Raw genomic sequence first — 27874 nt, 5'->3', positions numbered from 1 at the left:
TCTGCAGGGTTTTGTTTTTCAGGGGAAGGGCTGCAGCTGAGAGGCAGAGCCCCTGTTTTGCACGACGAAGGTCCCAGGTTCGATCCCCAGCATTTCTAGGTAAGGCTGGAAACTTGGAAAGACTCTTGTCTGAAGCCCTGGAGAGTCGCTGCCAATCAGTGTTGACAATGCTGGGCGAGATGAACCAAGGGGCAGCTTCCTCAGTACAAGTATTGAAAATAATATTACAAAAAAGAAAAAGAAATATCTGCTGCCTGATTCATTGTGACCCATTTTAGTGGACTGACAGTTTTAATCTAACCGATTCGGTGTTGCAGCCCTAATAACCCCACGTTCTCCTAACTAGTTTCATGCTCGTGTCCCCATCATACTGTCATTAAACAGATCCCAATCCTATACACTGGCACTGCGTCTCTAGCATCCAATGTTGAAAGGGGTCTCCCTTGATGTAGGTTGGGAGCTCCTCAAAGCTCTTCAAACAAACAACCCTTGAGGGAAGGGAAGATTATTTATTTATTTGTTTATTCCATTTCTATACCACCCAATAGCCGAAGATCTCTGGGCGCTTCACAAAAATTAAAACCAAAAACCACAGGATAAAACAATATAAATACAAAAACATTAAAACCACAATATGACAATACAATCAGAATGAAACCTAGCAGCAATGCAGAGATTTAAAATACAGATTTAAAACACCAAAGCTAAAGACTAGGAAGCTAAAATACTAAAATACTGGGAGAATAAAAAGGTCTTCACCAGGCGCCAGAAGGAGTACAATGTAGGTGCCAGGTGAGCCTCTCTAGGGAGCTCATTCCACAGCTGGGGTGCCACAACAGAGAAGGCCCTCTTCCTGGTAGCCACCCGCCTCACTTCCTTTGGCAGGGGCTCATGGAGAAGGACCACTGAAGATGATCTTAGGGTCCATGCAGGCACATATGCGAGGAGGCAATCCTTCAGATAACTTTGCCATCATAGTCCAGGTGATCTATGCTTCATTATTTTCAGATCTAAATTGCATTGATTTACAGTAGGCTGTAAGATCTATTTGTGGACATGCTACTGCATTACAAGCACGTGGATGAATGGTACCTGGTTGACTCTGCATTCAGCCGTGACAGTCACTCAGGACTAGCTGCTTTGCCTGTTTTTTTCTCCAGATGCTTAATGAGCAGAAGGTGGCCCATTGAGGGACAGCTACTTCAGCAACGCCATTATCACCACGCACAGCCTGGTCCCAAAGCTCTTGGCCTCTTTCTGCTGAGCTCAGCCAGTGTTGGATGAAACCCAGTGCTGCCTTTTCATCTTGTCCGTTGTTCTAATTCTTCAGTTCAATCCCATTGTTCTCTTTCATACTTTCCTTTTTAGACTGACATCTGCAAGATGGTTTCATGAGGGCAGAAGCCCTGGCTGCTGGCATTTGTTTCCCCCTTAATTGGCAGGTGGAAGGAGTAGCTCTTTTATTTGGGCTCTTTCAGTTGTTCCACTCGTTCAAGTAGCTCATTAAATGCTTTCTGTTTCTCACCCTTCCTGTCACTGTACTGTCCAGTATCCCATCTGTGAAATGCAAAATTAATGGTTACAAGATTGGCGGGGTCATGGGAACTGTTTCGATAAGAGATGTTGAACAGTTCATTTCCCAGAAATTGGAAATGTTTCCCTTCAAATAAACTAGGATCAGAATTGGCCTGGTATATAGAGCCCAGGATCAAAAGCGCCATAGAAGTTCTAATGTAGGGATGGATGGACTTGCCTCCATCCGCACTCTCTGGACGCTCGCCGAACTGACACCACCCAAAGCCGCTGGACAGTCTGGCAAGTGCCCGGGGAACACTGCGGGGCCACCCGTCCCCTCGGCGAGCCACCATTTTTGCGTACAAAATGGTGCAGCTCACTAAGGGGTCAGGCGGCCACCAGGTGCTCACGGACCATGCTGCACTCAGCAAACAGGTCCAGTAAGTGTGTGGCGGCTCGGCAAACGCAGTTCAGGAGGCCAAGCGGGGGGGGGGAGTCCACTGAACTGCACCCCCCTCTCTTTCTCCCGCGACATCCCTATTCTAACGTGTATATGAAAATTCTGCAGTGCTATCAACCTTTCTCTTTCAGTTCAGTAGCAAGGGGACCCCACACACTATCCCTGGCATTTCCAGGTAGAGCTGGTAAATACAACTCTCTCTAATCCTGGAGAGATGCAGCCTTCATCAACCTGGTGCCCTCCAGATGGATTGGACTGCAACTCCCATCGTTCCCACCCAGCATGGCTGTGATGTCACATGTATATATGTTATGAATCTGTGTATATGTGTGAATAAATGTTATGACTCTGTATTTCTGATAAGTAGATCTAGAGAGTGAGTGGTATGAGTGACCGGAGGTATGCTGTATTTGCATATGTGAGATGATTGGCTGAGTGAGGAGGGGGCGGGCAAAATGGTGTGTGGCATGTAAACAGGGAGTCATGCCTGTGGAGCTTTAGATAGGGAAGAGGAAGATAGGGAAGAGATAGATAGGGTTTGTGAGGAAATAGTGCCTAGGGTCTGTGTTTATCGGATTAAAGTGATGATTGAGAGAGTTGTGTGAGAGAGGTTATATAGAAGGTTTTAAAGTGACTTATTACTGTAACAATAATTATTATTTATGTGCAAGGGGAGAGTAAAGTGGTTATTTACAGTTTAACACCTTATTTCTGTAAATAATAAATGTGTATATGTATGAATATACATTCATACTCCGCTTTTCAAAATCCCACACCTATGTTTCGTGGCTACCAAAGGGTAAAAGTGATCATAGAGTAATGTGTGTCAGAATAAAAAGCCAATGTGTCCTCACATCTTGAGAAGTAAAGGTGTTGCAACTGAGGTAAAGGTCTTGGTGGCAGAGTTACAGTGTATGTGGTGGAAAGTGTTGACTGCGGTGGGAAAGACCTTATAGAAAAGGAATTCACACTGGTAAATAGGCAAGAACACCACAATGGCCAATGGCCGTGCTGGACGTGCCCGTTCTTTGAGGCCACCTCAGGTGGTCCTGCTCTGGGTGCCACTCACCATCTGAAATCAGGCCGGTGGCAACCAGAGAGAGGGCCTTTGAGGTGGTGGCTCTCCAGCTTTGGAACAGCCTAGTCAGGGCTGCTCTTCTGGGGCCATCCTTACTGAATTTTAGGCAAAAGATTAAGATGTTCCTATTTATCCAGGATTTTAATGAATGGTAATTGGTATGAGTGCTTACTGCTTTCACTTTCACATATGTTGAGTTCCTATTGTGCTGTTTTTATCTGAAAGGTTTTTTGAACTGACTGTTTTAAAGGGTTTTATACGGTGCTTACTATTTTTATTTGTTTTTAGAAGCTGACTTGGAAATTTGCAATGAAAAGATGGGATTAAAATGTTTAAAATGATAAAAGAAAATGTGTTTCCAAACCCTGACCACATTGGTTCTGTTTGTACAAAATTAAGGTAGATCTGTTGGATTTGGAACACAGAGGAGCCCACCTGGGCTGGGGGCTTGGCATGTTCCCCACAGTGTTTTGCAACCGGCGTAGGCTACCATGGGGGAAAATGAGGGAATTTGTTTGAGCAATCATAGGTTTTGGGTTTCCCATCATAACAGTGTTCCATTGGCAAATAGGATTGGATGCTTCATGCATAAATGCCGAGATGAGGGATGCATGAGGAATCCAAATTTCATAAATTTCTATATGAAATCACTTGATCTACACCTGTTGGATTAAGACATGGGCTAGAATGTAGCTACCCACTGGATTTCACACTTCTCCAAATTAGTATTATTACTTACAATGCAATCCTATGCATCTGTATTCAGATGTAAGTCCTATTAAATTCAATACGTCTTAATAGGAAAGTGGGTATAGGATTGCAGGCTAACAGTACAATCCTATACATGTCTACTTGGAAGTAAATCCCATTGAATGCAATGGGGTTTGCTCCCAGGTAAGGGTGTGTAGGATTGTAACCTGACAGTGCAATCATATATCTCTACTGAAAAGTAAGTTCATTGAGCTCAATGAGACTTAATTAAACACCTCATAAATATTTTTTCTAGGTGCTGTACAATTTAAAACATAATAACAGCAACACAAAAATACAAACAAAATCCCAGTAAAAATCAGCAATATAAAAATAATAAACATGCCAACACAGCATACAATCTAATACAAAAACTAAAATTACCATCAGTATAAAAGTTAAAACCACACTGCAGGGACTAAAATAATAGATTTTAAACACTAAAAATATCAAAAGTACTTAAAAAGCCCAGGATGTCAGAAAAGTCTTAGCCTGGTGCTGAAAGGTTAGCACTGTGGGTGCCAGGTGAGCTTCCTTTATGGAAGCATTCCAGAGCTGGGGGGGCCACCACCGAAAAAGCCCTCTCTCTTTGTTCCTGCGCTCCAGATGTTGCAATACAGCTTTTTTGGCAATTCAAATGTATCGAAATGTGCATGTAAATGCTTATGTTGAAGTGTGGAAATACATATGCATTTGGTGAGAAAATACTTATTTAAATAAATATTTTCAGAGTTTTTTTTTAATTCACAGATTAATGTAGGAATGAAACAGAATAGAATAAAGGGTAAAAAAAAAAAAACGTGAAAGTACCCGGACTGGAAATGGATAGATTTGTCCATGCCTAGATGAGAGAAGGCAGCTTCGGAAATGAGTTCATTAAAGCTAGTTTGACACAAGGGTCCCCAGTGTCTTATTGAACCCATCAGGAAATTAAATGTCAGTTGATTCTCCAGCGGTCCCTCAGTTTCCTTGCCAGTCAGTAATGATGATTGCAGCTAATAGAGTGTGTTCATTGCCACAGGCCGTCACAGAATTGACAAACCATGTGAGTGCAATTTATATGCCAGTCATCAGTGGAAGCAGCTGGGGCCTTGTTAGTGACGGACAATAACCCACTTTCAGAATGAGCAAAAAGAGGGAAAGATTTTGGGATTCAGCACACATTCTGGATCATTTGAAGGAATGCACACAAATGCACAAAATGTCCCTTTCAAAGCATGATTTGTTATGAGTGGCAAGGGAAAAGTGAGCATTAACTCCTTCGTTTCTGGGGGAAACCATTATGGGTGCATCCAGGTAAAACCCCATTTTAAGCAGCTGTTGTTACTCAAATGGAAACAACATACAAGGGGTAGTTTCCCCTTTCTTGTCATTAGTCCTGCTTCATAGTTAGGGCAGCGTATGCTAAAAATAAAACAAAATTCTGCAATCCAAATTCTTAAACAAGAAAAATTGAACTCTGCAACCTGAAAATTGATAGAAATCACACAGAATTTCTCTTCCTTTGCATAATTCTGCAACTTTTACTGTTTCGCATACTTTATTTGGTTTTGCTTCTCATTGGGAGGGACAAGGACCCATGCAGGGCACAGGAGTCCTCTACCACACTGGAAGTTTTATTCTGTTCCCCTTTTGACTTCCGGGCTGTCTGCAGCCATTGCTCATACTCTTTCAAGTGGATCTTTGCACATCCTGCACTTTATGGTGCAATTCTGCACAGAGAAACACAGTCCTACAAATATTCCAACCTATATTCAGCAAGGATGATCTGTGCATGTAAGCCTGTTTCTGTGCAGGGAGTGGATGGGGACCTCCATCATCCTGGGCCAGCATTTGTTTGTTTATATAGTTGATTTAAAATAAAAGAGAGGTAGGGTTGTGTAGTGGTTAGAACATTAGACGAGGGCCGAGGAGTCCCAGGTTCAAATCTCAGCTAAGTGGCAAAACTCACCAGTTGACCTCGGGCTGGTCACCATCTCTTAGCCTAACCTACCTCACAGTGTTGTTGTGAGGATATATTAGAGGGAGAAGGAACTATGGATGCCTCCTTAGAGATAAGGTGGAATACAAATGTAGTAAATAAATTATTTTGTCTGTTCTCAAAGGGGCCTGTAAGTCTGCAAGCCTCGAGTAAGCCTCATTGAGCCCCATAGGGTGCTCTGGAACAAAAGAGGACATTGCTTCTGAGCTTGGTAGGATGGGGGATCAGGAGTGTCTCCCTTCATTGCAGGGAGGCATTTTACCTTCTGCTCCCTCCGATTGAGAAATGCAGAGGCAGGAGATGCTCAGGTCGGCAGGGGGGCTGCTTGTATCTTCAAAGACTGCCCAGTGAAGAAATTTATGCTTGTGCGTGAGGACATCAGGCTGGAGAAGCCCTATTCTTTGAAGATTTGAAGATCTGAAGATTTGAAGATAATGCCTTAATTTTTTTTTTAAAAAGATCACTTACAGGGTGATCTTCTGTCTACTCAGTAGTTAGTTCCATTGAGTTCAATGTGGCTTACTCCTGAGTGAGTGCCCAGGATTGGGGCCATGAGAAAACATTACAGCACCAGTTAAGCTAGAATGGCTGGGGGAAGGGTGGGGGAAGACAGCTTGTGTAAAGGCACTCAGTTGTGATCCTTAATTTTTTTTTTTTTTTAAGCCAAAGCAGGGGATAGAAGGAGGTAAAAGTTAGTGTCATTTGAAGGGAGAGAACAACCCCCTGAAGCCTGATTCCCTGGCGGTGGCCCATCCAAAATTCTGAGCAGGGCTGACCCAGCTGAGCTTCCCAGATCAAACAACAACTGGCAGCTCTAGCCCTCTGTTGGTTGGTGATAAAACTTCCAGTGCTAAGGAAGCTATGCTATCAGTAGCTGGAAGACCAGATGGGGGAATCTAGAGCTGTGACTGGACAGGAGGGAAATACAAACACCGCCGTATATGGACAGGCGTGGGAGGGGACTATGACCTTATAAGGGGACGAACTCGGAAGAGAAGAACACGTGAATGGGAAATACCGGGATATCAGGGTATTGAAAGCGGGAGCACAGAAGTGGAAAATTCCGGTCCCAATTCGGGGCAGGCCCTGCGTAGTGTGAACAAAGAGCAGTGAAACCTTATTGGAAGCGGAAAAAAACGTAAGTGTAGATTGGCCCCCTATTCCATGCCTCATCCAGCCATGCCGTTGCCAGTGGCAGCACACAGGCGTGTTTATGTGGGAGAAGGTAATCCTTCAAGTACTCTGTTGCGTAAAACTAGCTGCTTACAGGTTGGATCCAGATTTACTCATGCCATTGAAGTCAGTGGGTCTACTCTAGGTCTGAGTAAATCTGGATCCAAGCCTCAGACCTGGGCTCATGCCTTTGGAGTCCACAATCGCTAGCCAAGCCTTAACTTCCACCCCAACAATTCTGTGCTTGCAGCTGCTAAACTCTGATTGGAATTTCCACTTTGTCCATAAACATGGATCAAAAGGCAGGAAACTCTATTCTTTGATGACTCTGATTGTGGTTCAAGGGGCAATAAATGGCAACTGAACTTCCCTGGAGTGTTGCCGAGGATGCACTCTAAAAGTGAATAACGCATCGGCAGTGGCTCCAGGTTTCTGAGGACCTTGGGAAAGGCCCCCTCCATGGGCCCCTCCCCTCTCACCTCCACCGTCACCAGCTGCTCTTGCTCCTCTTCCTCTTTCTCACCATTGCTGCCACTTGCTTGCTTGCCAGGCAGAGAGCCGGGCAGCAGGGAGGCCGCGGCATCTCCTGCTCCGCCTGCTCACCTCCACCGTTGTCTGGCCCAGAGAGAGAGGCAGGTGAACAAGATGGTTGCAAGGGGGAAGAGGAGAAGCAGTTCCAGGAGGTTCTTCTCAGTGGGCCCCCGCTGGGGTGTGGGTCCTTGGCAGGTGCCCAACCATGCCTACCCTTGGTGCTGGCCCTGCTACACAACTCTGAGTCTCCAGGTAGCATGGTGCAGACTAGGGATGGCGGAGAATTTCTCCACGAATCTCTGGGAGGCCAAATGCCAACGCATTCGGCCCCCCGTAATTGGTGGGGAATTCGCCGGCCCTCCCCCTCCTGGGATGGGACTTACCGTGGCCAAATGTCCCTCTCGGCGGCAGGTTTCGGCGGTGTTTCGGCAGGGGCGGGGGCGGCGGCGGCCGGTCTCTTGACCGGCTGCCGCTGCCGCCTTTACAAAATAAAAAAGTAAAGTTAAAAAAAAACAAAAAACACCCATGATAGGCTATGTGACGATTTACGTAGCCTATCACGGCTAGATTTCCAAAGTCAGCCGTGATAGGCTACGTAAATTGTCACGTAGCCTATCACGGGTGACTTTGGGGGGGGGAAGCGCGTATGCAAATGGCGGCCCCAATGGGCGCCGCCATTTGCGTTCCTTATGTGGACAGGGGTAGTCTACGTAAAGATTTACATAGACTACGGCGAAAATAAGGGAACGCTATTTGCGTTGACCTTATTTTCGCCGTAGTCTACGTAAATGTTTACGTAGACTAGACGTGCCAAAATAAGTAACACAAATGGCGGCACACATGGGGGCCGCCATTTGCGTACGTGCTTTTTTTTTTCCCCCCAAAGTCACCCGTGATAGGCTACGTAACTATTTACATAGCCTGTCACGGCTGACTTTGGAAATCTAGCCGGGATAGGCTACGTAAATCGTCACGTAGCCTATCATGGGTGTGTGTTGTTGTTTTTTACTTTACTTTTTTTTTCGCGGCCGGGGAGACAGGGCGCTCCTCCCCGGCCTGAATTTTGGCGGCGAGGGATGGGGCACCTCCCCCCCGGCCTGAATTTCGGCTGGGCGGGGCAGGGCGCCTCCCCCCCTCGCCTGAACTTCGCAGGGAGAACCGAAGTGCCTCCCCCCTACTGCGAAGCAAGCTTCGAGAACAGGTAAGGGACTTTCGTCCATCCCTAGTAAAGGCACGTGATGAGTAGAGGGGAACTAGTACTTCCAAATCCCGGGAAGTACTAGTTCCCCTGTACTCAGCACTGGTTAGGCCTCATCTGGAGTACTGTATCCAGTTCTGGGCACCACATTTTAAGAAGGATGCAGACAAACTGCAGAGGGTTCAGAGGAGGGCAACCAAGATGATCAGGGGACTGGAAACAAAGCCCCATGAGGAGAGACTGAAAGAACTGGGCCTGTTTAGCCTTGAGAAGAGAAGACTGAGGGGAGATAGGATAGCGCTCTTCAAGCACTTGAAAGGTTGTCACAGAGACGAAGGCCAGGATCTCTTCTTGATCATCCCAGAGTGCAGGATGCGGAATAATGGGCTCAAGTAACAGGAAGCCAGATTCCGGCTGAACATCAGGAAAAACTTCCTGACTGTGAGAGCAATATGACAATGGAACCCATTCCCTAGGGAGGTGGGGGTCTCTCCCACATCGGGGGCATTCAAGACAAGGCTGGATGGCCACCTGTCAGGGATGCTCTGACTTGTATTCCTGCATTGAGCAGGGGGTTGGACTCGATGGCCTTGTAGGCCCCTTCCAGCCCTACTATTCCATGATTGTATGAACCAATGCTGCAATGCTGGGACACTCTCATCATCACTTGTCAAATTATTTGGTGAGTAGGAAGAAAGCAGTTGCAATGTGGTATTTATTTAGTCTCCAGGTGCCTGTATGAAAAATCCCCCTCATTGCAAGTTGCCACTAATTGCTCTCCTTGTTAGCATTCTCGGAGGCTGAGGGCTGAATCATTCATGGTGGCCGTTTGCTTTGTAAAGGTGTTTCCTTGGAGCTGAGGCGCTTTGGCAAGAGGGCATAAGGGGGAAACTTGGCTCGTGCCATCTGTGCCAAATACGTATTTTGGACAGAGGCGGTCCATTGCTGAAGCTGTCAGACTAGTGGTGTTTTGGGACTGCTGCATTAGCTATGAATAGCTTGAATGGTTTAAAACACCATCTGTGAGAAATGTGCCTTCCCAAGAAGTGTGTGCACACCAGTGTTCTGGTTCTGGGGACTCTTCCTCCCCCAAGGCCCAGGGGCCACCCATTTCCCCTCACTGCTCCCTGTGCCTTCTACGCCCTTCCAGAACGCCTTTGTGATGCCCCTCTCTCTTACTCCCTTCAAATCCCTCCTCATGCCCAAACTTAAGGATTTGTGCCTGTGTTCACATTCATTGTTTGCTCTTGTCTTGACTTCTTCTCCTGCAGTTCCTTTCCTCACTGTCCATTACAGATTGTGCGCATGCATGGGCATCCACTGGAATTTTTCGGGGGGGGGGGGAAGCTGCACAGTTTGTGGTTGTAATTGATGTGCATAGCGCATACCGCTACAACACACCCGTGCACTTTCCTTGTGTGTGCTCTTTGTTGCTGAGCATCACATTCTATGACATTTAGAAGCCTACACAGAGTAGCAGAAAGTCCTGGGAATTGAACCGCCCTAGCACAGAAGAGTGTTATATTCAAGAGTGTTAATTTTTGTGAACCGCCCAGAGAGCTTCGGCTATTGGGCGGTATCGAAATGAAAAAAAAAAAAAAAAAAGCAGGTTGAGGAAGGCAGCCCTAGAGAACAGCAGTGGAGTCTGTGGGGAGTGTCTGTAGCAACGGAAGGTGAAATGCTTGATCAGAATTTAGGGTTCGAGAGGAGCCTGGATGGCTCACTTTACTTTTCACCTTGCTATCAGCCACTTTTTACATCAGCTAACAACACTACTTTTGCATGGTTTGAATTTGAACTGCAGCAATGTTCTTTTGGTATTGCATATTTTTCCTTGAACTGTGCATTTTGCGTATGGTTGTACCTTTTTAAAAATCCCTGATAGCATCAGCGAACAGGTTCACCATTTCTGGTAGATCTGGTGACTGAGCCGTGATAAGGTCTGGTCACCAGGTCTACCGAGATAGGAGGCAGATCTAGCCTTTGAGAAATGTGCATATGAGGCCTTCCCCTCTGTTGTTTCTCAGTGGGTAGAGTTGGTGTCCAGACAGTGTCTTTCCACCCATAGCTGAAACCCTTGGTTATTTCCGTGACTCCCTATGGGCCAAAGGCCATTGCAGGGTTGAAGGGGATGGTTAATGTTGGGGTGGAGTGGGGGTGTGTGATTTGCTCAGCTTGCAACCCATTGCTAGGCTCTGGTATACAGAGTGGGCAACAATAGTCAGGTACCTTCACAAGAGGTGTCTTTATTTCTACAGTACATAAGGAAACACTGTGGAGCTGCATGGCACACTGTCTCAGCTCCAAGGCCAACACTAGAGAGAGATGGGGACAGGTTCCACTTGAGCCAAAATGGCACGTTCTCTTAAAGCGCTCTCTCTCTCTCTTAACCCATTCTAACCCTTCCCTTAATAAATTGCACTGCTGCTACAATCAATTTCACAGCCCCATCTGCATTTCCTAAAACACCAGCGCCACTGGACTATGCTGCAGAGTTGTCACACTCTAACACATACACCCTCCACAAAATAAGAATGACAAACTGGGCTACTTTGCAGGACTGCTATAACCTAGGGAGGTAGCAATGACCTCGGGAGGTGGTGGGCTCTCCCACACTGGAGGCCTTCAAGACGAGGCTGGACAGCCGTCTGTCAGGGATGCTCTGACCTGGATTCCTGCATTGAACAGGGGGTTGGACTTGATGGCCTTGTAGGCCCCTTCCAACCCTACTATCCTATGATCCTGTGAACCCACACTTTCTCAGCCACAGCCCTGCCTCCTGCAATGTGGGTATAATAAAGATGAACTTTATCTACACACATTGTCAAAGTAATTTTTAATGTTTATAAACTCAGGCAAAACATATTAACAGGAATCTGAGTTAGAAAGATCATGAACTCCTGTCTTCATGGACTCCTGTAGCGGTAGACACACTACAGTCCAAACCCAGCTACAGGAAACTCCTGGATTTCTAAATGGTCTTTTATGAGACTTCTGAACAAGGAAAACCCCCGAAAGGCTTAACACACCCAGGAGGGTTAACACGCCTAGGCAGTGGGTGTCTTAACCATTGCTGTGACTTCATTCATTGACTAAAATACTACAAGGTGGGAGCAGGCTAGTTTCTCACAAAATGACTAAGCAAAATAGTGGACACTATGGCTCATATCCAGGAGGTCAACTGCCCCTCCTTGCCCCTTCCTGTGAATTCCCATGAGCATGGATAAAATTTGGAATGGCTATCCTCATAATGTGACAGTAGCCATCTCTCCTTGATGGCTATGTGCTACCTCCAGTACCAGAGGGAGTGAGCCTATGTGCACCAGTTCCCGGGGAACATGGGTGGGAGGGTGCTGTTGCGCTCATGCCCTGCTTGTGGGTTCCTGGTTGACAGCTGGTTGGCTCTGTGTGGACAGAATGCTGGATGAGATGGACCCTTGGTCTGATCCAGCAGGGCTCTTCTGATGTTCTGATGTTCCCTTTATGTTCTCTTTCAGCACTTGCCCAGCCGCTGTGGGCTTTGTGGTGCTTTCACATACCAACGTTAGTGGCCCAATTCTACGAATGTTTACCAGGGTGAGGTGGGGTGTTAAACCACAAAGAGCCGGAGTACATTAGGAGAGCATCTTCCCTTGTGAGTCTGGGACGGGCAGGGATTGTCCGTCTTTCAAACAACACCCCACCCCTTCCCAGATGGGTGACGTTCCTGGGTTTTCCCCCCACCTCACCTCACTTGTGGGCTGGAAAACAACTCATTGGTTCACTTTAACTGAACGCGAACTCAGCCAAGGGCCCGTGCCAGATGGAACAGGCTGGGAAGCCAGTGATTTCCGTAGTCACCATCAGCGAGGGACGCTGTACAAGGCAGGCGCTCCCACAGGCTACCCAACCGAAGGCCTAACAGGCCGTGGTGCTGCCTGGCTGGGCCCACCAGAAAGCCAGCCTCACCGCCCCTTCCAGGTCCGCATCTCACCATTTGCACGGCAGCCGCTCTCAAGTGAGCTCGACGGAGTCCCACCCCAGGTTTAATTTACTGACGTCCCTGGCTGGGCCTCACCCGCCCCTGTTGCAGGGAACCGGAGAGTAGAGATACATGGGGCTGGTGTGCACAGTGTGAGGTGCTGTTGCCGCCCTCAGAATGGAGCTGCTTTGGCGTGGAGGAGCCCAGTCGTTCTGCGGCCTGCTGCTACCGCTGCGGCCTGCTGCTACCGCTTTGCTGCCTGCAGCCTGCTGCTACCGCTTTGCCATCTGCGGCCTGCTGCTACCGCTGCGGCCTGCTGCTACCGCTTGCCGTCTGCGGCCTGCTACTACCGCTGCGGCCTGCTGCTACCGCTTGCCGTCTGCGGCCTGCTACTACCGCTGCGGCCTGCTGCTACCGCTTTGCTGCCTGCAGCCTGCTGCTACCGCTTTGCCATCTGCGGCCTGCTGCTACCGCTGCGGCCTGCTGCTACCGCTTTGCTGCCTGCAGCCTGCTGCTACCGCTTTGCCATCTGCGGCCTGCTGCTACCGCTGCGGCCTGCTGCTACCGCTTTGCCGTCTGTGGCCTGCTACTACCGCTGCGGCCTGCTGCTACCGCTTGCCGTCTGCGGCCTGCTACTACCGCTGCGGCCTGCTGCTACCGCTTGCTGTCTGCGGCCTGCTACTACCAGTGCGGCCTGCTGCTACCGCTTTGCCATCTGCGGCCTGCTGCTACCGCTGCGGCCTGCTGCTACCGCTTTGCTGCCTGCGACCTGCTGCTGCCGCTTTGCCATCTGCGGCCTGCTGCTACCGCTGCGGCCTGCTGCTACCGCTTGCCGTCTGCAGCCTGCTACTACCGCTGCGGCCTGCTGCTACCGCTTGCCGTCTGCGGCCTGCTACTACCGCTGCGGCCTGCTGCTACCGCTTTGCTGCCTGCAGCCTGCTGCTACCGCTTTGCCATCTGCGGCCTGCTGCTACCGCTGCGGCCTGCTGCTACCGCTTTGCTGCCTGCAGCCTGCTGCTACCGCTTTGCCATCTGCGGCCTGCTGCTACCGCTGCGGCCTGCTGCTACCGCTTTGCCGTCTGTGGCCTGCTACTACCGCTGCGGCCTGCTGCTACCGCTTGCCGTCTGCGGCCTGCTACTACCGCTGCGGCCTGCTGCTACCGCTTGCTGTCTGCGGCCTGCTACTACCAGTGCGGCCTGCTGCTACCGCTTTGCCATCTGCGGCCTGCTGCTACCGCTGCGGCCTGCTGCTACCGCTTTGCTGCCTGCGACCTGCTGCTGCCGCTTTGCCATCTGCGGCCTGCTGCTACCGCTGCGGCCTGCTGCTACCGCTTGCCGTCTGCAGCCTGCTACTACCGCTGTGGCCTTCTGCTACTGCTTTGCCGTCTGTGGCCTGCTACTACCGCTGCGGCCTGCTGCTACCGCTTGCCGTCTGCGGCCTGCTGCTACCGCTTTGCCATCTGCGGCCTGCTACTACCAGTGCGGCCTGCTGCTACCGCTTGCTGTCTGCGGCCTGCTACTACCAGTGCGGCCTGCTGCTACCGCTTTGCCATCTGCGGCCTGCTGCTACCGCTGCGGCCTGCTGCTACCGCTTTGCTGCCTGCGACCTGCTGCTGCCGCTTTGCCATCTGCGGCCTGCTGCTACCGCTGCGGCCTGCTGCTACCGCTTGCCGTCTGCAGCCTGCTACTACCGCTGCGGCCTTCTGCTACTGCTTTGCCGTCTGTGGCCTGCTACTACCGCTGCGGCCTGCTGCTACCGCTTGCCGTCTGCGGCCTGCTGCTACCGCTTTGCCATCTGCGGCCTGCTACTACCAGTGCGGCCTGCTGCTACCGCTTTGCCGTCTGCGGCCTGCTACAACCGCTGCGGCCTTCTGCTACCGCTTGCCGTCTGCGGCCTGCTACAACCGCTGCGGCCTGCTGCTGCCGCTTTGCCATCTGCGGCCTGCTACTGCCGCTTTTCCGTACGAGGAGGTGCTTCTGCGGCGCTGGTTTAACTCAGGGACATTCGCCCCTCCCGTGTTTACTTTACTGACCTGCTGTCCTGTCCTGAGCCTGGCCTATATGGCTGGACACTGAAAGCGGACATCGACGGGGCAGGTGGAACATGCACAACTGCTGTTGCCGCTGTCAGACTAATGTCATGGCTGGAATCCGGGGAGCACGGGGGAGTTGCACCCCTTTGCCCCTGTGAGCAGATGCCCATGATTGTGAGGTCCTACGGGGCAGGGACCTTTTCTTTCTTTTGTTCCCAAACCCACTGTCAAGTCCGGTGCCGGTGCTCTACAAGTACAGTTTTCAAAGCCAAACACATCAATCTCTGTTCTTCTCTTCCTTTATTCAAGGTGAAGCCCCGCTGATTCCTTGCCAAGATGCCCTTGGTGAAGAGGAACATCGAACCCCGACACCTTTGTCGGGGGGCCCTTCCGGATGGCGTGACCAGCGAGCTGGAATGCGTGACAAACAGCACTTTAGCGGCCATCATCAAGCAGCTGGGAAGCCTCAGTAAGTTGGCAGGGGTGTGTGTGTGCGTGCATGTCCGTGATGCCTAAGACAGTAGGATTTTGGAGAACTGGACATGCTATGGGAGAGCCATCATTGCCTGTAGTGTCTTCAGTAATAGACTGGAATTCTCCATCTATCCTATGTCCTGCTAGCAAGAGCCAGGCAGGGCAGGAGGAACGGTAGAGGAAGTGTTCCTCTCCTCAAAAAGCAATTCAGCTAGGCAGGCCTCCTGCGAATCCAGGCTGTTCCTCTTCTCTGCTCACCCACTGGAACACCCCCCTTCTTGACCTCTTACTTATTTACATTTTCAAATTCTCAATTATTTATCATTAACATTTGGTGTTTGCATTTTGTAGTAGGACATCTTATATTGTTTTAGGAGAGGAGGGTTAGTATTTTCTCAATAGTCTTCCTAGCAAGTCCAATAAAGCAAAATCAGCTGTTTCCTAAAACCCAGAACAGACTGTGAGGCATGATGGGCTATATGGAATCTCTAGGTCAGCAGTGGGGAACCTGGGGCCCTCCAAGTGTTGTTACTCTAACTCCCATCAGCTCCAGCCCGAATGGGCAATGGCTAGGGATGATGGGAAATGTAGTCCAGGAGAGGGTGGCCATTGCCCTCCTGCCCTGCTTGTGGGGTTCCCAGTGGCATCTGTTTGGCCAGCAGGATGTGGAAGTAGGTAGGCCTTTGGTCTCATCCAGCAGGAAAATGCTTACTATCTTCTTAATACTGGGTGTTTCTACATTAAGCAAAAACTCCGCAAACCCCCACATCCTTTCCGGAGCTTCCTGCTTTCGGTTTCTTTGCGGGATTAGGAAGGGTTTCTCTATATGACGGCCACGTGGTTTGCACTGAGGGAGTGCCTTCCTCCGTCCCTGGCATGTGTGCAAAGGAGGGGGCGGGGGAATCTTGTTTTCGTAGCTCAACTTCTGCTGTACTGTTTTCTGGCAGCCCCCAGAAACCTCTGACCTACTTCTGAGTAGAGATAATACCATGGTATAAGTCTGCAATCCTGGGCACACTTACTTGAGAGTAAGCCCCATTGAACTTAATAGGGTGCTCTGAAACAACAGAGGACTTTGCTTCTGAGAGTGGTGGGGTGGAGGGCCAGATGTGTCTCCCTTCGTTGCAGGGAGGCATTTCACCCTCTTGTCCCTCCAATTGAGAAATGCAGAGGCAGGAGACACAATCGGCAGGCGATTCTTGCCCTCACGCCTGTCAAATCTGCTTGGGTCTCCTTCCCTGCAACCCTGCTCCCATCCTCAGTACCTTCATCATCCTGACTGCGCCCCCAGCAACCAAAAACAAATACCCACAGCAGGCAGACAGAGTGGTTTCTTCCACTATGGCAGAATTTCACCTGGAGGTCAAGGCGCTCTTGTTCCGTGGGCTGGGAAAAATACTACATTTTTTGCGTTTGGGGAAAACACGGGATAGGCTGGGGGAAATGGCAGGAGACACCCTGGAGGGTAATGGTGTCATCTAAAGAGCCGGCAAACTTCCGAGAGAGAGCCATCTCAGTAGCAGGATAAAGGCTCAGTGTGATGAACCCCATTGTCACAAGGAGGGTTGGGACAAAAGTTAATACATAGAAATAAAATGGTGCCTGCTTTTGACACGGGCAAAAATGTTCATGAAACACGGTTGGTAGTTTGGACCCAGCCCAAGCTGAAATATAAAACTCTGGCTATTCAGTATTATGTGTAAATCACATGGGAGACCATTTACATTTTTCGAGAGAGAGAGAGAGAGAGAGAGAGCGCTGTCCACAGCAGGGCCTGCACAATGTGTTCTCTCGCTGCTAGCTGGGCAACAAGATACGCCAAAGGTGACAGTCACCTCCCATTCGAGTAAGAATCTGTTTTGCAGCTTCTTTTATTCTTTTTCTCAATATCGTGTGTTATTTTGAGCCGTTTCCTTGGGTGAGCACATGTGACTGACAAAGCCTGCTGCTGTTTTGCCGTCTTCTCGAACAAGACGGGCTTTGTTGTTCTCCCGAGACGACCCTCTCCGAAAATCGCTCTGCTCGGCCCATCAAAAGGATCAGAAGCAGAGCCAAACCAAACCAACATGGAGGCTGCTTGCGGCAGTTGGTGTTGGAGCTGCTCAGAGGGAGCTTCCATTCAATTTACAATCTCCGTTTGCTCCTTTTATCCCATCTGCATTGTCTGTGTGGCCATGAGACTATTTTAAGCTCATCTGTTCTTTCTCACTTTGTTGGGGGCTGATTGACACAGCTCTCTACACCAGGAATGTTGAATGTTGTTCAGCCCAGGGCCAAATTCAATTTTGGAGAAGCTCTTGGGGCCACATTCGGCTGGTGGGCGAGGTCAAAGGCAAATGGGGTGGGCAAAAATACATTAAAAAACCCAGCATATTTTAGCTTAGAGCTCTTACTGCCAGTAAAATGGCCTTAGGAGAGATGTTTCAACCTTCTAGAATGGGGGGAAATTGTCCAAAAGCCAGGAAACCAGCAACCAATATATGGCTGCTTGGGGGGACTGGCATGGGGAAGGGGACATAGACAGCTGGGGAACCCTGGCCAGTCTAGATTTGGCCCCCAGGTGGCTGGATTTGTCTCCTGACCCTGTGGTTGAACACCCCTGCTCTACACGGTAGAAGGCAAAGATGAGGGTGCTAAACCCATGTGCCTCATAAACTGAGATGTGGGGATGGGAGGCATCTGTGGGGAGAACGGGTGGAAGGGAGGGGGATGCTTAATCCCTCTCCTGCCACTGATTTCCCCCTTTATTGAAGAGCTAGAAAATTAGGAGAGTCCAGAGATGAGTAGCCCTGTAGCAGGAAGGAACTCTCAAGGGGCTTTCTGTGCATGATCCGTTCCTAGTATAGCAAATTGATGCTCCATTGCTGGTAGCGTAGATATCACCACTGGCTTTTTCCTTTGCTTCTTCCTCCTGTGGAAACGTCTCCTCACTCCTTCCAGCCACAAAAGCCCCTTCCTTCCTTCCTTCCTTCCTTCCTTCCTTCCTTCCTTCCTTCCTTTCTTCCTTCCAAAAGTATTTTTATTGTAAAATTTCAACTAATCTAAACTTAACTAAACAAAAAAAGGAAAAGAAAAAAAATGTAGCCACATAGATTTGAATATATCAATTTCAATTCATGCATATGAAATCTATCTACCTGAAAATATGGCTTTCTAAGAATTATACATAAACGTCAACAGAAGCAGACCAAATATCCATATAAGTATCAATTCACAAGTGGTGTCTATATACCACCTGTTCAAACGTTGAAAGTGTGTTAGCTCCTCAATCCATTGCATTATGGGAAATGAGTATTTATCCTTCCAATGTTGTAATATCAGTCTTTTAGCTGTCAAAAGGGCCTGGAGAATCCATTTGTGCTGACCATGCATTAACTTCCAGGAAACAGGTAGATAATTTAGGAGGACCTCTCCATCAGTAAATATTAAAGAGTATTCCAATACCAGGTTTATCCATATAATAACCTCCTCCTAAAAAGAGGGAACTACTGGGCAATTTTTTACCTCCCATTGGCATAATAATATAATTAAGATTATTATGTTTTTTAAAAAAGCTAGCTAGGGGAAAGTTGATGTGGTTTCCAAGGCCAAAATACATGTTACGTTTAAATAATCTCTTAGGCTGAGAAATGCAGGAGAAGGTGCAGCCGAGAGAAACCAAAATAATCAGGGGGCTGGAGCAACCCTACTGCAAGGAAAGGTTACAACATTTGGGACTTTTTAGTCTAGAAAAAAAGGGGGAGACACATTTGAAGTTTATAAAATTATGCATGGCATGTAGGAAGTGGACAGAGTTTTTTGTCCCTCTCTCCAAATACTAGAACATGAGGTCATCCAATGAAGCTGAAGTGCAGGAGATACAGGACAGACAAAAGGAAATACTTGCACAGCACACTGTAGAACTGAGATGTGGTGATTCCTACTAGTTCATGCTTTAAAAGGGAATGAGGCAAATTCATGGAGGTTACGGCTATCAATGGCCACTAGGCATGATTTATTTTATTTATTTATTACATTTATATCCTGCCTTTTTTCCTCCTCAAGGAACCCAAGGTGGTGTACATAATCCTCCTCCTCTCCATTTTATCCTCACAACAACAGCCCTGTGAGGTAGGCTGGGCTGAGAGTCTGCGACTGGCCCAAAGTCACCCAGTGAGCTTCATGGCTGAGTGGAGACTAGAACCTGGGTCTCCTGACTCCTAGTCCAACACTCTCGCCACTACACCACACTGGCTCTCATATGATGGCTATATGCTACCCCCTTCTGAATATCGGTTGCTGGGAACCACAGGCGAGAGGGTGCCATTGCTCTCCTGTCTTGCTTGAAGGCTTCTCACAGGCATTTGGGTGGCCATGGTGGGAAAGAGAACGCCGGACTTGATAGGCCTTTGGTCTGATCCAACATGGCTCTTCTGATGTTCTTGCACAAATGCTTCCCGCTGGGTGCAAATTAAAGGCCTGCCAGAATCGTACAGAAGAATAGTATTATGCATTTCAGGAATGAGCAAGAAGTCTTCACTTGTTAGTCATGACTTTTTCTGCCTTCTATTTAACATGAGAACATCCTTCACTTTCCTCTGGCTCCTTCTTGAAAGCCACCTCCACCTCTGTGGACCTGCTGAAATGGTCATCCCTTTTTGTCTCGTGTTCTTTCAGGCAGACATGCTGAAGACATTTTTGGAGAACTGTTCAACGAAGCCAATAGTTTCTACATGCGGATGAATTCCTTGCAGGAGCGAGTAGATCTTCTGGTGATCAAGGTCACTCAGTTGGATTCCACTGTGGAAGAAGGTAATCAGTAGCAGCTCCTTGGGGCAACGGCCTTTCTTTGTCCATCTTGCTATCTGAGAGAACATTTAATCCAAGGATGCAGAATCTCTTTCTGTCCGAGGGCCAAATTCCATTTTGGATAAGCTCTCGGGGGCCACATTCCAGTGGTGGGCAGGGCCAAAGGCAAAAAAGGGGAGGGAGTCAAAATTCCAAGAATACAAGCATTTTTTTAGCTTAAAGCTCTTGTTGCCATTATCTAAGCCTTGGGGGGAAGAAACTGCACAAAAGTCAGAAAACCATCAAATGATTGGTGGTTGGGGGAGAGGGGGGCAGGGCCAGTGGAAGGAGCAGGGCCTTCTGGGAAACCCCAGAGGGCAAGACCGGGACCCCCAGAAGGCCGGATTTGACCCCTGGCCCTGAGGTACTGCACCCCTGGTTTAGTCCAAGAGGGTAGAGTTGCTGTTGGAGGACCTTTGACAAGTGCTACTGAAGGTGTGTCATTTTCAGGCTTCTCTTTGTGACCTCTTAAAGCAAAGTCCAGCCGTGCAACAGGCAAAACACACTGGAGGGAAAAGGAAATTCTAGGAAAACAAACACTAATTTCTTAAGCACTAGATTTTTATAACCATACTTCATTACGACATTGAGTTCTGATTTCTGGCATCCCCTTTTCCCAAACGTGCTATTGTGGATGGTCTTTCACCAAGGCACAGGATTTTTCTTCACGAAGTTGCAAATGGAAGCTTGGAAAACATCCTGCCTTCAGTATCACATGATAAAGGAACAAGACCTTGAATTCCAATACCGTCTGCTGTGAAACTGCATGTTTGGTCTCCAAGAGAATTGTTTGTGAATTGAGACCTGGTGTTCTCAACAGCCCAGTCTTATCCTCCCCTGCTCAGAAATGTGTCCTGGTGATTTCACCGGGACTTATAGAAGGTGGTTTTTTAATGTCCTTGCATGCTTCACCTCCCTCCCCCACTACCCTCCCTGGGAATTACAAAAAGGCATGATCATAAAGTGTATTACCCAGTGACCACCTTTACACACACACACACACACACACACACACACACAAGATGCTTGTGCATGCAAACACACGCACATACATACATGCACAAACGCAGATGTTTCAGCACTGGCGAGATGTGTCCCCTATGCCCAACTTCAGCTTCCAGACCATCATCAAAGGAAGTCCCATGTGTAACCCCTTCGAGTAGTCAAGCCTTGGGGTTCGAAGGGCATTGATGAGTGAGGCGAGCCCTCACACATACAAGAGGGAACCATGAGGGAGGAATATACTATGTACGTTGAGATGAAGCAGAAGAACAGTTAACTGTCTGTAACTGGCAGCCCCTGTCCTTCTGAATCCTGGTGTCTAGTTCTGCTTGCAATGCTGTCCCCGCCCCCCTGCTGCCACCGCCGCCATTTTGTGCAGTCAAAGGGGAGGTGATATGACATTTGTGCCTGTGCAGGATTAGCTTTGGCTTTCTAGGAGAGTGAAGGATGGAAAGTGAACCATTTGGAGAGTGAAGGATAAGCCCTGAAGGCCAGTCCTGTTTTTTCTTCAGCAACTGGACAACTTTTCTCAAAACAAGCCTGATCGTTGGCCTAGTTCTGCTGAGGCAATCCACCTGAGTCTGGACTGTACCACTTCAATGAATGATCCTCTGTATGAATGATTGAATAAAATTAAATCCCTCCACATAAAAAACTAGCATGTTGGAAAGCAGAGGCCTACCCAGCCTTCTCCCTGACATACTAGTGTTCTGTGGGTAGGGAATGTTTTTTGTATGGAGGAGCATTCTGTTGTTGGAGCCCCCACTTGAAGACTAAAGTGGTACAGCCCAGGCATAGGTTTCTTGATCCAGACTTGTTATGCCCATTTAGCCTCTTCCAAAGAGTGTAAGGAAAACTCTTCAGGAAATTCTCTCGCTCCTGAATCACCCCATTCATTCCATGGACGAGCAAAGAGTTCTCCAGTTTGCGATCACAAGCAATTACTTCATCAGCTCTCTCTAAAAGATTAACCTTGACGGAAAATCAGGGAGCCGTGACTGAGGGAAAGGGAATTTTTTTTGATGAGCACTTATGACAGATGGGCAGATTAAACAGCCCTGCCTATAGCTGCTGTTTCACGGCAGCGAAATAACGGGCAATGGATCCTTGCGAATAAATGCGCGTGATGCCTCTTGCGTAATGCTCTCTCTTTCTCTCTGACTCCCTCACACAGTGCACACCAGTCCATTTGTTTGCCACCCAAGCAAGTGTGCTGTGGCGGCGCCTCCTCCTCCTGCTCCTCCTCTTCCTCCTCTTCTCCTCCTCCTCTTCCTCCTCCTCCTCCTCCTCATTTTCCTCCTCCTTCTCTTCCTCCTCCTCTTCCTCCTCCTCCTCCTCTTCTCCTCTTCCTCTTCCTCCTCTTCCTCCTCTTCCTTCTCTTCCTCCTCCTCCTCCTCCTCTTCCTCCTCCTCCTCCTCCTCCTGCTGCTCCTCCTCCTTCTCCTCCTCCTTCTCCTCCTCCTCTTCCTTCTCTTCCTCCTCCTCTTCCTCCTCCTCCTCCTCTTCCTCCTCTTCCTCCTCCTCCTCTTCCTCCTCCTCTTCCTCCTCCTCCTGTTCTGCCTCCTCCTCCTCCTCTCCTCCTCCTCCTCCTCTTCCTTCTCCTTCTCCTCCTCCTCTTCCTCCTCCTCCTCTTCCTCCTCCTCCTCCTCTTCCTCCTCTTCCTCCTCCTCCTCCTACTCTTCCTCCTCTTCCTCCTCCTCCTGTTCTGCCTCCTCCTCCTCCTGTTCTGCCTCCTCCTCCTCCTCCTCTCCTCCTCCTCCTCCTCTCCTCTTCCTCCTCCTGTTCCTCCTCCTCCTCCTCCTGTTCCTCCTCCTGCTCCTCCTCCTCTTCCTTCTCCTCCTCCTCCTCTTCCTTCTCCTCCTCCTCCTTCTCCTCCTCCTCCTCTTCCTTCTCCTCCTCCTCCTCTTCCTCCTCCTGCTCCTCCTCCTCTTCCTTCTCCTCCTCCTCCTCTTCCTTCTCCTCCTCCTCCTCTTCCTTCTCCTCCTCCTCCTCTTCCTCCTCCTGTTCCTCCTCCTCCTCCTCCTGTTCCTCCTCCTGCTCCTGCTCCTCCTCCTTCTCCTCTTCCTCCTCCTCCTGTTCTGCCTCCTTCTCCTCCTCCTCCTCTTCCTTCTCCTCCTCTTCCTTCTCCTCCTCCTCCTCTTCCTTCTCCTCCTCCTCCTGTTCCTCCTCCTGCTCCTCCTCCTCTTCCTTCTCCTCCTCCTCCTCTTCCTTCTCCTCCTCCTCCTCTTCCTTCTCCTCCTCCTCCTCCTCCTCCTCCTCTTCCTTCTCCTCCTCCTCCTCTTCCTCCTCCTCCTCTTCCTCCTCCTGTTCCTCCTCCTCCTGTTCCTCCTCTTCCTCCTCCTCTTCCTCCTCCTGTTCCTCTTCCTCCTGTTCCTCCTGTTCCTCCTCCTCCTCCTCTTCTCCTCCTCTTCTCCTCCTCCTCCTCCTCCTCTTCCTCCTCCTGCTCCTCCTGCTCCTCCTCCTCCTCTTCCTCCTCCTCCTGTTCTGCCTCCTCCTCCTCCTCTTCTCCTCCTCCTCCTCTTCCTCCTCCTCTTCCTCCTCCTCCTGTTCTGCCTCCTTCTCCTCCTCTTCTCCTCCTCCCCTTCCTTCTCTTCCTCCTCCTCTTCCTTCTCCTCCTCCTCCTCTTCCTCCTCCTGTTCCTCCTCCTGTTCCTCCTCCTCCTCTTCCTCCTCCTGCTCCTCCTCCTCCTCCTCTTCCTCCTCCTCTTCCTCCTCCTCCTGTTCTGCCTCCTTCTCCTCCTCTTCTCCTCCTCCTCCTCTTCCTTCTCCTCCTCCTCCTCCTCTTTCTCCTCCTGTTCCTCCTCCTCCTGCTCCTCCTCCTCTTCCTTCTCCTCCTCCTCCTCTTCCTTCTCTTCCTCCTCCTCTTCCTCCTCCTGCTCCTCCTCCTCTTCCTCCTCCTCTTCCTCCTGTTCTGCCTCCTTCTCCTCCTCTTCTCCTCCTCCTCCTCTTCCTTCTCCTCCTCCTCCTCCTCTTCCTCCTCCTCCTCTGCCTCCTCTTCCTTCTCTTTCTCCTCTTCTTCCTCCTCCTCCTCCTCCTCCTCTTCTCCTCCTCTTCTCCTCCTCCTCCTCCTCCTCCTCCTCCTCTTCCTTCTCCTCCTCTTCCTCCTCCTCCTCCTCCTCCTCCTCAGGGCCTATTAGGCAGAGTGAGGCACCTACCACAGGTGGCAGATGCTAGGAGAACAGAGCTGTGTGTGCCACCAGACTAGGCCTGGGCCCCCTTAATTAGCCTGATGCCTCAGGTGTGGAGGACACTATCCAGTCACCAGTGCTGAAGTAAGATCAGTTGCCCTTCCACTCGGCTTCTGAGGGGGGAATGGGAGGGGACACCACCTTGCCCTTCACCTGGGGCACATTAAGAACGTAAGAACCACCCCGCTGCATCAGACCAGGGGTCCATCTTGTCCAGCACAAGCAGGACATGAGTGCAGTAGCAGCTGCCCACTTGTGTTCCCCAGCAACTGGCATAGTGCCAGTGAATTTAGAAGTAATAGATAGCCATCGTGACTAATAGCTGGCCTTGTCCTCCATGGATTTGTCTAATCCCTTTTAAAGCCATCCAGGTTGGTGGTCATCACTACTTCCTGGGCTGGTCCTATGGATCTACTCTCTTTAGTCCAAGCTGTGGAACACCCGTGAGTTGTGAAACCACCTTCCATTTTGGGTGCTGCTGCCAGACTGCGAGGATGGTGGTCTTCCAGTGGGCGCTGGCTGGCACCCACCCTTCATGCCCCTGTGATGATGCTATGTCCTCACATAGCATGGTGTTGAATGAGGTATGGCTACCCTTGAAGGACCAGGTGCACAGCCTGGGGGTCATTTTAGACTCCCAGCTGTCCATGGAGGCTCAGGTGTCAGCCAGTGTCAACTCCATCTGATACGGCAGCTGCGCCCCTAACTTCCCGACCATCTGCTCCCATCGGTGGTACATGTCCTGGTCTCCTCTCGTCTAGACTACTGTAATGCACTTTATGTGGGGTTACCCTTGAAGACTGTTTGGAAGCTGCAGCTGGTGCAGATTGCAGTGGCTCGCCTGATTAAAGGCAGCTGCCAGCGTGATCACATCACTTTGGTGCTGAAGGAGTTGCATTGGCTACCAGTTGTTTCCCGGGCCAAATTCAAGTTGTTGGTTTTGACCTTTAAAACCCTATACAGTTCCGGCCCAGCCTATCTCAAGGAGCACCTCCAGCAACACCAGACAGGCCACTCAGTGAGATCAGCCTCGGATGGCCTCCTCTCTGTCCCATCAGCCAGGACAGCTAGGCTGGTGAAGACGAGGGGAGGGCCTTCTCTGTGGTGGCCCCCACTCTATGGAACTCCCTCCCTAGGGAACTCCGCCATGCCCCCTCTTTAACGAGCTTCCGCCACGCACTGAAAACTTGGTTGTTCAGACAGGCATTTGGGGTGGGTTAGGGTATTTTTAAATAATGTTTAATGTGTAATTTTACTGTTTTAAATTGTACTGTTGTACATCACCCAGAATGGCTGGGTGACCGGCCAGATGGGCGATTAAGAAATTTAATTAAAAAAACCACATAGCATTTTTGGGAGTTGGGGTGGGATCCTAGGGAAAAAATTGTGGCATCAGTTGGCAGCCAATGGGAGAGTACCAATATTTCACCAGTATTGCCTCATTTCACCTCCTGAAAACAGACAAAATCAAAGGGGAAAAACCCAGTCCCTTTTTTACCACCTGCAAAGGGCGGGGGGGCAGACAGACATATTGTTATAAGAACTTGTAAAGAAAGTGTTTTAAAGTGGTAAAATTTGCAGACCAGTTGATTGATTAATCTATTATAGCGTTGCAACCTGAGTGCTGAGGTAGCTGCAAACTACCTCTGAGGGTGGCATTATAAATTGGTATTGTAGGTTGCCAAGGAGAACCTCCCCCCCCCCCCACGCGCCTCATATGTGTCTGTGTGAGGGGGGACAGTGGATGGAGCTGATTGGGCATTTGGGTTTTTGAGGTGGATGGCACACACAGAACAGATGGGAATCTGCTGAGGATTTTTAACCTTGTTTTATCTAAATTAAATATTGGTTATAAAGAATTACTGCATTTTTATATAAAAAAGTGTTTATATGGTAACCTGCCCTGAGCTGGCAGGATAAACATGGAAGGAAATAATTCAGACAACTGAACCAGCATGCCTTGTAGGAAACCAAGCCTGTGTTGTGTGTGAAAATCATGAGTGCTCCCAAGTTTGCTCTCATCCATGGTGTGTTTCTGTCTTGTGTTTTTCCAGTCTCGCTGCAGGATATCAATATGCGGAAAGCGTTCAAGAGCTCTACTATTCAGAACCAGCAGGTGGTATCTCGCAACTCCATTCCTAATCCTGTGATGGAGATGTACCAGCGCTGTGATAAACCTCCGCCACTCAACATCCTCACGCCATATAGGTACAGCCTTCAGCAAAAGGGACTCTGCTACTGACTTTCTGTCCGTAAACCAATGGTTAACTTATGGAAACAAACGATCTTTCAGTTCTAATAGACCTCAAGTCTCAGAAGGATATAACCCAGTAGTATTGCTAACAAATTACTCATGGGCATTTTAAAATGATGATTACTGTTAGTTATTATAGTAGAATGGCATATGGCACTTAGCAGAGTTTCATGCACAAAGAATAGACAGTTCCCTGCTCTCAAGGAGCGTACAATCTAGCTTCAACAGTAATTGCACAAATTCAGTGTATACGTATCTTGAGAATATAGGCTATGGATCGATAAGGGCCCAGGTCAGTCTCTCTTGCTCGCTCTGTCCCTGTCATCAACTCAGTTGGCCTTAGGTGAGCTGCTCTCTCTAAGCCTCCCCCCCCCATCTGCAGTATGGGTATAATAATACAAACCTACTTTATGTGAAGAGCTTTGAACATTATAAAACTCTGCAAGTGGGACCTCCAAGAGAATGTTGCAGTGTGGAGAGCTCCTGTTCAATGTTCTTTCAGGTTATTCCATTCTATTTCCTGCCCAACACACAGTTTTCTGTGCCCCGCCCTCAACAGTCGGTCAGCATTACATGTCCTCCTTGGGCTGATTTTGGCGGGTTCTCCCCCCCCCCCCCAGTTCTTTTTCTTAAAGATTTGTTTGTACTTTGGCAAACCTTAGGGTTCCTTAATATACATGGTGATATAAAATATATATGATAAATGCTAAGTATCTATCTAGTAAAGCAAGTTTCTATTTCAGTTCATTGTTATCCTGCCCTTCCTCCAACAAGCTCAGGACAGTGCCCCCTCCCCCCATTATCCTTACTAAAATCCCATCAAGTATGTCAGGCTGAGATCTGGCTGGTTCATGGTCACCCGGTGAGTCTAGGATTTCCTGGTCTTAGTCTTTCTAACCACTGCACCACACTGGTTTTCCGTGGATTTGATTATTGATAACATTCTTGACAATCACTGATAACAACTGAGTCTCTCTCTCTCTCCTGACTGCCCCCACCACCAACTTGCTCATTTCAGAGATGACAAGAAAGACGGTTTAAAATTCTACACTGATCCTTCCTATTTCTTCAACTTGTGGAAAGAGAAGATGTTGCAGGCAACCGAGGATAAGAGGAAAGAGAAACGCCGGCAGAAGGTAAAACAGGGGTGAAAGGGAATCTTCAGAATATGGAATTTTGGCAGTATTTGTACAGGTCATGTAAGCAGAGATGGTTGAAAAAGGAGAACATTCACACGCACCCTGATATTTAATTGAGTGCAAAAAAGCCCTACACAGTTAATTAAAAACAATATACTTCTATATGATGTCACAGCCTAATGCCTGGAAATGCAGAGTTAATGTGTACTATCTAGAGTGTGCTGTTGGCATCACACTATTAAAAATGCAGAATGGGAGGTAGTTTTGATGCATTGCACTTTCCTATTATCAAGGGACATTTACTGATATTGC

General features: G+C 49.0%; 1 protein-coding gene across 1 annotated transcript in view; it reads left to right on the top strand.

The window, feature by feature from the left end:
- Positions 1-27874, top strand: part of LOC146338641 (actin-binding protein WASF3-like) — a 67814-nt gene that overhangs the window by 30234 nt on the left and 9706 nt on the right. Inside the window, exons 2-5 of the mRNA XM_084813368.1 lie at positions 14990-15149; positions 19811-19945; positions 26224-26377; positions 27442-27559. Of these exons, the coding sequence (XP_084669494.1) occupies positions 15017-15149; positions 19811-19945; positions 26224-26377; positions 27442-27559 (540 nt within the window). The 5' untranslated portion in view covers positions 14990-15016. The remainder of the gene's footprint in view (positions 1-14989; positions 15150-19810; positions 19946-26223; positions 26378-27441; positions 27560-27874) is intronic.

Source organism: Heloderma suspectum, chromosome 9 (genome assembly GCF_057233095.1).
Source record: "Heloderma suspectum isolate Gila_16-S chromosome 9, 16-S_ref, whole genome shotgun sequence".
Classification (NCBI taxonomy): domain Eukaryota; kingdom Metazoa; phylum Chordata; class Lepidosauria; order Squamata; family Helodermatidae; genus Heloderma; species Heloderma suspectum.
This window is presented reverse-complemented; position numbering and strand designations above follow the sequence as displayed.